General features: G+C 35.5%; 1 protein-coding gene across 3 annotated transcripts in view; it reads left to right on the top strand.

Annotated features, from left to right (window-relative positions):
• canx (calnexin) overlaps positions 1-12,253 on the top strand; it is a 58,307-nt gene that overhangs the window by 20,184 nt on the left and 25,870 nt on the right. For all 3 annotated transcript variants that reach the window (XM_056769876.1, XM_056769878.1, XM_056769877.1), the window contains exons 7-9: positions 2,887-3,079; positions 10,703-10,892; positions 10,973-11,086. In XM_056769876.1, coding sequence (XP_056625854.1) covers positions 2,887-3,079; positions 10,703-10,892; positions 10,973-11,086 — 497 coding nt within the window. The remainder of the gene's footprint in view (positions 1-2,886; positions 3,080-10,702; positions 10,893-10,972; positions 11,087-12,253) is intronic.

Raw genomic sequence — 12,253 nt, forward strand, 5'->3', positions numbered from 1 at the left:
TAAAAGAGAATCACTCTTAGTATCACTGGTAGTGGGCCTCAATTAGTTTAGGTAAACAAAAAAATTTAGACAGTGCGAGTTTTATTGATGCAACCCTCGGAGGGGGACGTGTCCCCTCGGTACCCTCTGGGATTTACGCCCATTCTGTTAACTGTCTTAAACAAAATAAACTTAACATCTTGTCAACCAACAAATAAAATAAACTTGAAAACTTTTTTGTCATATCGCAAAGCCCGGATGTTACCATGTGAATATTTAACTTGAAATTTTCGATCTGAATTTGAGCAGTCGAATTAGACATATGTTTTCTTTGAAAAGTATTAACTTGAAATTTGAGATCTGAATAAGAGCAATCAAATTTGATGAATCTGAAAGTATTTTATCTGAAATTCTGTAAGTTTATTTTTTTTGTATCTGAATTTGTGAGCATTAAATTCAGGTTTTTAAATTGGAAATCAAGAATTTTCATATTTAAATTTCATAGAGGTAAATTCGAAACAAATAAATTCAGATACATGGTTTCCAAAGTAAAATAATTCAAAATCAAGTATTCATAAGCTGTAAAATTTAAAAACATTATGTCTCTTATTTGCTTCCATAGACACTCCATAAACCAAAGTAGGGCCTAAAAAAACATATGCTAGGTACTCTATAAATATGATTCTTTGACATGGCCCTAGTCAAACTAAATCAAAATCTAAAGTTTGTACTTTCACAGGATATTCTTTACGTTATGTTGGTTGCCCTGCTGAAAAAAATAATGGAACCCTGCCCAAAACACAATATGGAGATGGGAATCAATAGAACACCGATTAATACCAAAGACATTTTTGGACATTTTGTAATATAAAAAATTGTAGTTCATAATAGTATTTTAGAATTTATATAATACTATTTTTAGCAGGGTGTGTTTATGTACAAATATTACATCACAAATAAGTGACTATAGCTGGGTTTTCACATGGATCACAAATGTTCATTGAAAAATGCCAGCTGATAAAACCTGTGCTTAAGGGATTGTATACACATACCATCTAAGACTAAATAAAACTCTTTACTGACTGATTCAGACAGTGATTTACAAAACTAGTAAATCCCCCAAGCTGTCATTGGCTATTGAAATCTCGCTTGCAATAAATCTTTCAGAATGCTCTTGACTACATATAGATGCATACTCTATCTATGCATTTGTGAGTGTGTTGGTGCTCATGGGTTGTCGATCTGGGATGGATGAGTAGGCTCGGGGGATCAGTGTATACTCGATACAAAAAACTAGACCACGCAACTGGCACAGAAGTTACAGTTAGGGCTGCACTATTCTTGCTAAAATGTAAATAACAATTTGTCTTCATGCAAATCAAGATTCTCTCACACGATTCTTGTACTTTTTTAACCAAAATATTTATTGCACTAAAGTTAAATAAAATGTACATTCAGTTATAATAAAGTACTGGATTTTTAACACTACCATTTATAGCACATCTTTAACAACTAAATTATTTTAAGCGACTATGACCCATCATCTGTTGTGAACGACTCATACAAGAATAAGTTCACTCACTCTCTCACTTTGGGCCCATCCTTTGTTGTTTTATGAACAGAGATCTTTATTATGCTGCTGCCCCCTTGAGAGCGAGTATATGGATAAACAGATCTAATTTACTTTGACACGTGTTTTGTTTCCCAACTGATACATTCAGGAAAAGTTTTTACAAGGATACCTGCTAATATGGTAATTTTGACAAATTTTGTGTTTATAAGTCTGTTTCAGAGTAAGACGACGTGAAGAACTGAAGCCTTTTAGTGATTTTTCTTCATTATAGCTGCATTGATGTATATGTTGGGTTTTTAGCCATAGCGACTATAGAGCTTTATAAAAGGGACATGTACAAATGCATTTTTCATAAGAGTAAAAACTGCGTCACAACAGGGTTAAGTTACCGCTACAGAAGACCCTAGAGTTGTCACGTCTTATTAATGCTTCTTCACTTCATCTTTAATGATTTTATAGTATACAGAAAATGTAAAAAAATTTGATCTGTTCCTACATTTTTTGTTCACTTAGATGGCAACCTATTTTAAATATTTTAAGTTTACACACCAGATGCCCAGATTGCGTGTTATGATCGGCTCACATCACCATATTAAAGAATATACCACACAATTCGTTAACATATCTTACATTAGGTATGAACATACCAAAGTTATATTAAATTATTAACAATACTTAATCTATTACCAAAACTTGTTCGGAGTGGTTGTTCATGGTAAATTCATTCGTTTGTTAAAAATATATAAAGTATTGCTCATTTCAAAAACTTGAAACATGAAAATGTACATTTCACTACAACTTCAGTTAATGAATTTGGCCTTGGCATAAGACTGGTACATTTTTCCATACCTAAAAGCCTGAATTTTCCTTCAAAGAAGTTAAAAAAGGTTGTTAGTTACCTTAGCTGAAATAAATACCTTATTTATTGATGCAAATGCAATGCAAAACTAAACAAGACAGACACTGACCATGAACGACAGAGAAAATAATATTTATATACGGTGCTGATCAGCAGGATTGGTAAATATCTTCCTCAGATGACGGTCACGTAATAAACATTGAAACAAGCACTACAATGGCTCTGTCTTTATTGCAGGGTATTTAATTAACAGGTATCATAGTATTATATAAACAGGTATCAAGCCTGTTTACTTTATTTATTATCAACATTATGAACAACTTGAGCAGTCATCACTAGGAATACATGTGAATCCATTTCCAGTCTTGTTTTTTTTAAATGTGCTGCTGCTTTGTCTGAGGTCTAATAATGTAATTAAGTGACATCCTATAGAGGCATATGCTTTCCAGTCTAACCCTAACTGTCTCTCTCACAGGAGCAGTTTGTGGATAAGACTCCATACACCATCATGTTTGGTCCTGATAAGTGTGGTGAGGATTACAAACTACACTTCATCTTTAGACACAAGAACCCCAAAACTGGTGAGCTTGAGGAGAAACATGCCAAGAAGCCTGATGCAGACCTGCGCACATACTACACCGACAAGAAGACTCACCTCTACACACTGGGTAACACTACTAAAATTCTCACCAGTATGCATGTAAAAGTTTATCTAAGAACTGCTGTATTGCTCATACCAGTAAATTCTCAGGTGGAACGTTTGATTGATAGTTAATTTATAATTTAAATAACGTTTGCCTTCTAATTTAATGCTGCAACCCAAAACCTTTTGGAGTTCAAATAAACAAAAAACAATTATTTTGCAAGCGCCTTTAAGTTCATTGTTAAAAACACATGGATTTACTGTATTACACGTAAGGATTTTAAATGGGTCAAATGACACGGCTGAAACGAATATTATCGTTTGTTTTAGATGTAATGTAATGTGTATACACGATTTAAGGTTCAAAAGCGCTGTATTTTCCACATACCGTGCATGTTTGTATCTCCTCTTTGCCCTGCCTCTCTTAAACGCCCTGATTTTTTAAAAGATCATCACTCTGAAAAGCGAGGTGTGCTATGATTGGCCAGATAACCAGTGCGTAGTGATTGATCGAATACTGAAAGTGTGTCACAGAGAGGTAACGCCTCTTACCATATTCGGAATATCAGGTTGCAATGCAATTGTACTGATAGTTGATAAAATGTCATTGGCATTTCCTAATATCAATTTGAGCCCGCATCTGATACGAAAAATCGATACATCAACTTTGCCAGCACGACTTGAGCAGGAAGCAAAGGATTGGTAAGGTTTTATTAAAAAATGTTATGATAAATAGTTGAAAACTATAGCTAACTGTTTTACCGTTTATATAGGACGTTATAAAGACTATAAACAAACAACCATATACATAATACAGAGTTTGTGTGAGACGGAAACAAGCTCGCATTACAGCAGGGAATGGTAACATTTAAATAACACAACACCTTTGGCCCTTCTTGATCAACCAGTGTTACGCCACGTCTCGTCACGACGTAACAAAGACAATGAACCCCATTATAAACATGACATTTGTTGCCTCTAGTTGGAAAATTGACGGAAATTGGAAGTGACGTACATTCACCGGGGTGTGGTTACACAAGGCGTTTCAGGCAGAGGTGGCGCCAGAGGGGTGTCCTGGGTGGCACTGGACTCCTCAGACATTTGATTGGCCACCCGAGTGCCATCTCAAATTTTATTGGGCTGTTTAATGATGCTTGACATCTCATTTCACCACTTGCTGAAAAAGTGTCCGGTGCCGCGCGCAGCTTTCAAATTAATCAAGGACGAAAGGGATGCGAGTAACAACAGAAGAATAATACAATTTTGCATATAAGCTTAGTTTTAAGACTTGGCATCGGGATTTTGTTTGCGGAAATCATTTTGAAAGTGAAGTCGCTGTATGAGTTAACATGAATGTTGGCGCTAGAAAGGTTAATCAGATAAGAGAGATCGGTTCCCGATTTAGCCTAAACATTGTGTTTAACGTTACATTTGTGCTAGTTATATACACATAAACAGTGCAGTGCCAATACATTACACTATTTGCCTGTTTACTTAATGTAGGCTAACGTCAGCTACAGCCACCACCAGTGTTTAAATGTTAAGCTAACTTTGAAATTCTTAAGCTTTTTATCTGGTCGTGATACTCAAAAGATTACCTCAATTGCAAATAGCCTGTTTACATATCATAAAGGGCTAATAAAATACAGCCAAGTTACTCCATAGTACGGCCAGCCATGTAACAAATCTAGTTGTGTTTTACGAGATAGAGACTCTGACAATTCATAGTATGTGAATAATTTTTTTTAAGCCAAATCACGTTACAAACACCAGGTTAAGTAAATTATTATTGCTCTTTTGATGCCAGGTTAGGGTTACACCTAGAGATGCGCAGGTAAGCTAAAATGTCACCCGCATCCGCTGCTTCAAATAAATTATCCACCCGCCCACACGTATTATTTTCTCTGATATAGATATCCGCACCCGACCCGAATCCGATTTTCACTTTACTTACTCAGTAAATTTCATAGCACTGTCTTTGTCTGTAAATGCTTAAATCTAGTCTTTCAATTTAGCACATACATGATCTACCATATAAGAGGTACCAGTATTATGGCTTTCATATACTTACAGTGCCTCACAGCCGTTGCATATTACATACCCAGCACTTGATTCATCGTTGTTAACCACTTCGCTAAAACGCTCCCACACGGGACTTTTTCTTCCTACCTTTTGTTTTGTTTTTATTTCTCCCTTTTTAAATTTCTCTCGGATCTGTTTTGCCCCCTTATCTGCTTTAAGAAATAGACCGTCCTCTACCACCACCACGCGAGCATTTCTTTTAAATTACTGCAAATTAGCGCCTGCTTTAAAATGCATTTAAAACAAATTAAAAAAAATTGAGAAATTTTGTTAATATAGTATATATCATCCACCCGCAATTAATCAGAATGTTTTTCTTTATTACCCGACACACCCGTCCCGCGGATCATCCGCAGCGCTCGCGGATTTAACCGCCATCCGCGTATCACTTTTTTTTCTATCATGGTCCATGGATCCCCTGAAGTTGCCTTGGCCACCCCCAGGACACCCCACGTGAAAAACTCTAGCTCCGCCAGTGGTTTCAGGCAGGTCTGGGTTTTCATTTGCTTTTACATAGAATGCATCTTTTGTTCTGACACGTAAATTTTTGCAATTTTACCTGTCTAATACATGCATGGGCAACTTATAACTAGGGTTGGGTATCTAAAACCAGTTCCAAATTTCAACGAACCGGGAATTCGATGGGACGCGTGCATTTTGGTTCCGTTTATCGATTCCTGACTTTTTCAATCACTCTGGAATGGCTCTGAGCATTTTACGGTTGTTTCTGTCTGCCAGAACTTGTAACAAGGACCTTATCTCATTACGCACATGCGCAGTTCATTACCATTGGGCATCGGCACATGAACGCAGCAAACGTTCAAAAGTTTGGTTAAACTTTGTGAAAAAAGATGATGGCATTGCCACATGCACACAATACGTGTGGTTAAGATATTTTGTGAAAGGGAGGAAGTACCTCTTATATGATGAAACACGTCATTAATCTGAAGAAATGCACCGTGTTTGAGTCTCTCAGCCTCGAGTCCTCCTGCTAGAACAGACCAGATAACTTACAGCTAGCAGCGTCTCGCACTCTGGTACAACATACAGATAGAGTTGAAAAGACAATTAGTTTTGTTTGTTACTTTATTTTTTTAAATTGTGATCAAAATTAAATGCATCCGGGAAGCTACAGGACAACAAATTCTAGTTTATTTTAAATTATAATATCACTTTTTAAAAATGAATTTATTGTTCTAAACAAATTATTGTTTAGCTAATGGACGATCTAGCAACTACATGTAATATATTTTGTGTTGTATTTTAGAGTCATACTTATATAGTTTGTTTGTTATTGCTTCTGATAATTCCTTAATGGAAGTGTTGTTTATTTCATTATTTGACTAATTGTCTCCGTTAACAGTTACAGCCTACTGGTTATAGCCTTCATGTGACAAGAATAAAAGGTAAAAGCTGATTTCTTTAAGTGTTTGCAATTTTTTCTCTCCCTAAAAAAATTGGAATCTGAACAGAGAATCGATAAGAACCGATTCGATAAGCAAAATCTGAATCGGAACCGGAATCCCTAAAATTAAAACTATACCCAACCCTACTTAAACACCCCAAAGAAACAGAAAAACAGGTAATCGCGCCGATTGAGGCACAGCATGTTAGCTACTGAAGAATAATCGATTAGTGAAAGTGTTAGCATTAGCTAATGTTTAAGATTAGACATCAGTGTTTCCGTTCTGATTTTGTGAAACTGTAGCACTTGATGCTGTCACACGCTAATTAACATTCGTGACGTCATCACATAGTTTTAATACTGCGTTCAAGACACCTCAGAAATGGGTTGTTTCCCACCACAAACGTTGAAGTAACGTCTGGATTTACTTACATTAAAAGCATTTAGTAACATACTGTTACTAATGATTTAGTAGCGTTGCTTTCCTGGGGCTGTCCCGTATACGGCTGATTTACTTCAAGATTTGGCATGTGAATTATTATCTTATTGTGACAAACCTATATCTTTGGAAAGGTCTTTAGGAAACATATTCATCATAGTTTTATAGAATAATTTAGATAGGAATATTAATTGTTTCTTATTTAAAACGAGCGTGCTTACATTTTTTTTGTACTTTCACATGTTACATTCCCAAATACGGGACAACCACATTTGCTTCCATAATTTTGGGGAGATTTTGATCTATATATTGTTGGAAAGGTCACAGACTCAAGAACACATATTTTATCATTGTTTTATAAAATAAAGTATGTAGGAAGTGTAATTGATTCATAAATAACAAGTGTGAATCAAAAATAAGTACTGCCAACAGAATGATTACATTTACTTTAATACATTGTATGCAGATTCTTATCTTATCATGACAGACATTATATCTTTGGAAAGGTCTAAGACTCTAGAAAAAATATTTGATAAGTGTTTTTTAGAATACTTTATGTAGGAAGAGTAATTGATTCATAAATGATAATTCATTCATGAGTGCTCATCAAAAATAAATTGTTTACATATTCCTGTGTTTTTTTTTTTTTTTTTTCTGTTATTGGAAAAGTAAAAAATGTGAAAAAAGCATTGGTGATCAAATTTTTGAATAGGTGTTAAAACCAATTGAAGCCTATTGTCCCACTAGTGGATTTTGGAAGTAGAGCGCTGAGAGCTTGGGAAAAAAAAGTTGCAACTTTAGACCTGTTTCGATTCCACTCTATGAACATGACATACAGCTTATTGCGGTGTAATTTTCTTATTTTCTGTTGTCATTTCTGTTTTATAACGAAAACTGATAAAATCACCTTAAAGAGCGTAGAAATTTGGCTATATTCTTAAAATGTGCATGCACAGGCTCTGTCTCTGAAACCATGTGCTTATTTACAGACAAATTGTGTTAGGGAGATGGTAGGGTCTGTAATACTTCCAATTGGAGAAACCGTAACGGCTAACTAAATACATTTACATAAATTTAAAAGAACTACCATCTGGACTCCTTTCCTGCGTTCAGTTGAAGCCAGGGCGTTGGCATTAGCGATTAGTCTTTCCGCGAAAGGTGGTAGGTTTTCCATCTAGTGACTTTGGTTATTTCCTGCCGTTCACTCACAGACGCAGAGAGAGGCAATTCGTGCACAGGTAAAGTAGGGATGCACCGATACTACTTTTTCCTTTCCGATCCGATTTCGATATCTGAATTCTGCGTATCGGCCGATTCCGATTCTGATCCGATACTAGCACTGTTTTTCATGATCAAAGTAGACTTGCATATTTTAACTTTTATTGCCAGAGATGAATAGTTAAGCATGTTTACTTTCAAGTACATTTTAAACTATCTGTACTTTATCAGAGTACTTTGGTCAAAAAATGCTTTCCTACAGTATGAATCACATCATACTTATTCCACTACAGTCCATAAATAAATTGTTTTTTTTTTACTTTAAATCCATAAGTACATTAAAATCTACCATTTTCCTTTACTAAAGTATTTTTACTTAAAATACACATCTGTGTTCAAATTTTGTTTTAGATATTCTATTATGTATAAAAATGTAGTACATTGATGTAAGCTTGTATATAATAACTGATACTGTAAAATTGTCAGGTACTGTAAATACGTCAAACAATGTCTTTCCTATTTACCAATACAAAACCTTATTTAAATCAAAATGTATGGTCTGTATCATGTATTTAATGTTTAAAAATGTAAGGTCTATATCAGTGGTTCTCAAACATTTATTACACAAAGCTATCACATTATAAAAGTGTCCAAACTCGCTCATGCACATCCTGGACACAAAATGATGCGCTTAATACATTCGCTTCTACGTTATTTAAAGTCATGCTTATTGGACGCAGAATGATGCGCTTAAAGCACCCGCTTCACTCACGAGCATCCCGGATAGAGATGATCCTGTTGTCGCGGGGATCTTTGCTTCCCAAGTTCAAAACAGTTATAACACAAAGAGAATATATATGTTATGTGTTTAAATCATAGAAAATTGAATCCATCCTAAAGTTTAAAGTTATGTATGAATGACGCATAACATAGACCGCTTCCAGTGCTTGAATCTAATAACATTACACTCAGCGAGTGCTGTCTCCGGCAAAATGTGTTTTAAACAAAACCACCCTCTATTATCTAGTGATTATTAAGAATATTGAAAACATTGGAACGAGAAAGATCCTGACTGTTCCCGGACACACGCATGCTGGATTGAGATTGACAGATTACCGCACCAGCGGAGGTCAGAGTTTTATAATTATGCTATATTGGTTTATTCCTCGCATAAAGCTATCGAAATACATGACATCGAAAACAGTGCATGACAACGTTTATGGTAATTTCCTGATAGTTAGTCCTTTATGAAGCTTTATAGTAAAATCCACGGGTATCGCAACAGATCGGACTAAAGAGAACCCGTCAGTCCGATACCCGATCCAGCAAAAAAGACCCGGATCGGCCTCAATTCCGATCCAGAGTATCGGATCGGTGCATCCCTAAGGTAAAGCGAGACCTCACACTAGTGGCGTGACGTAATTTTCCTACTGATTAAAAGCAACGGTTTATCCAAAAAGACGTTAGGTTTGTTGTTAAATGCGTCTTTTGAACTAAAGTCTCTAAAGGGGTCGGAAAGTCGCTAAATCTCGTGAAAGAATTGCGAATTTTGAAACAATGGCTCGACAAATTTGAAAGAATGGGAAACAGTGTGTCTCTGTAGTCGTGGTGGGGAGGATTTTTGGCGTGGCGGCTCGCCACTGCAAAATGAATTTAGCGGAAACACAGGATATAACGATGTGGATATTTCAATTTGATTTTACTTGTAAAGATTGTAATGCAAGTGAAAATAGTATAATTATGTAAATGTATAACTAGACATTTCTGTACTGCAACGGTTATGTTTTTGTACTTAATATGCGTTCATATGCGCATTTGTACACATCTGTGTTCAAATTTTGTTTTAGATATTCTATTATGTATAAAAATGTAGTACATTGATGTAAGCTTGTATATAATAACTGATACTGTAAAATTGTCAGGTACTGTAAATACGTCAAACAATGTCTTTCCTATTTACCAATACAAAACCTTATTTAAATCAAAATGTATGGTCTGTATCATGTATTTAATGTTTAAAAATGTAAGGTCTATATCAGTGGTTCTCAAACATTTCAGATCAAGTACCACCTTTAATAAAATGAGTTGTTCCAAGTACCACCAAATGACCGCAATAGAAAATTACATGAATAAACAATAAAGTGAATAGTAGAAATTTGTAGAGGTAATTTGTTGTTTAAATGTTAACAAATATTTAAGTGCTGAACATCGTTGTTAAATGTGGTGTAAAGATGATGTTATCCAGTGTTATCCAGGCTTATGTCAAAATCAAATCAAAGTTTAAAAAATATCCATTTATTTTTAAACATATAGTTTAAAGGGAGTCTCACAATGCCAACAAACTTCTTTTTTTGTAATTCGGCTAAGTTTTTATAAACAGCGAGTTCAAATAACCTGAAAAAGGAAGTGACTGAAATTTTGAGATCAAAACTGAAGAAACTGACCATTTAAACCTGAAGAATGAGCATAAATGTTCACATTTATCAATATGTTTACCCCTGCAGTGCTCAACCCTGACAATACCTTTGAGATTTTGATTGATCAGGCTGTGGTAAACAGCGGTAATCTGTTAAATGACATGACTCCCCCCATAAACCCCCCTGCGGAGATTGAGGATCCCGATGACCACAAGCCAGAGGACTGGGACGAAAGACCCAAGATCCAGGACCCAGATGCTGTCAAACCTGAGGACTGGTGAGGCACACGTGTGTTTGATATTGTAGGTTTCCTATGACTGATGTTCTTAAATATTTGTTTGTGTTACCCTTCCTCAGGGATGAAGATGCTCCTGCTAAAATTCCTGATGAAGATGCTGTGAAGCCTGATGGGTGGCTGGATGACGAACCTGAATACATTGGTGACCCTGACGCCATCAAACCAGAAGACTGGTGATGCATTCTAAATTACTCCATAAATTCAACATGTTATTACAGCTACTTTGTTGATTTACATTTACATTTTTGCATCTGGCAGACGCTTTTATCCAAACCAATTTGCATTTCATTATCCTATACATTTGTTTCTAAGTATGTGCAATCCCCTGGGATCGAACCCACGACCTTGGCATTGTTACGCCTTGCTCTTACCACTGAGCTACGGGAAAGCTGTTTCTCTTATTTTACATGATTTAATATATTGATTTTATTTTCTTAAAATGTTTATAATTCTAATAACCCTATTATGTGGATTTAATTTTTTTTGTTTACTCCTTCCTACATAAAATCACCTTGCATCATGTTTACGGAGTAAAAACATGTCAAGGATTAAAATCCTAATTAAAGTAATTCTTTAAATCTAATTTAATGCGTTTCTCAACTTGTAACCCAAGATTGAGATTGTTATAAACATCCATGTACATATTGGTACATTCACATACATTGGGGATATGTTGTCATAAATCAAGAAATGTCCCTGCTGTTGGCTTTATACATTGTCAGGCTTTTTCCAAATATTGCAGCCGCAGTGAGTGAGCGTAACTTAAGAAAGAAGTCCTGCTCATTTTTTGTATTGTCATGAATTAAGCGTGGTCTGTCAAAACAGTAAATATCAAAACATTTAAAAATTGAAACTATTGACCCAGTTTACCAAATAAGGAATGATTGAGATCTTACTTTATTCCTTTAAATCTAATTATTAGATTATGATACATATAGTTTGGATTTCAGAGACAAGTGTATCTCCTGTTCTAACCAGGCTGTTGAAAAGAAATATTAACAAATGATAATACATAGTGATAATATACACTCACCTAAAGGATTATTAGGAACACCTGTTCAATTTCTCATTAATGCAATTATGGTGGTGGTGTAATGGTGTAGGGGATGTTTTCTTGGCACACTTTAGGCCCCTTAGTGCCAATTGGGCATCGTTTAAAGGCCACAGCCTACCTGAGCATTGTTTCTGACCATGTCTATCCCTTTATGACCACTATGTACCCATCCTCTGATGGCTACTTCCAGCAGGATAATGCACAAAGTGTCACAAAATTCTAATCGTTTCAAATTGGTTTCTTGAACATGAGAATGAGTTCACTGTACTGAAATGGCCCCCCACAG

This window comes from Triplophysa dalaica, chromosome 16, assembly GCF_015846415.1.
Source record: "Triplophysa dalaica isolate WHDGS20190420 chromosome 16, ASM1584641v1, whole genome shotgun sequence".
Classification (NCBI taxonomy): Eukaryota; Metazoa; Chordata; class Actinopteri; order Cypriniformes; family Nemacheilidae; genus Triplophysa; species Triplophysa dalaica.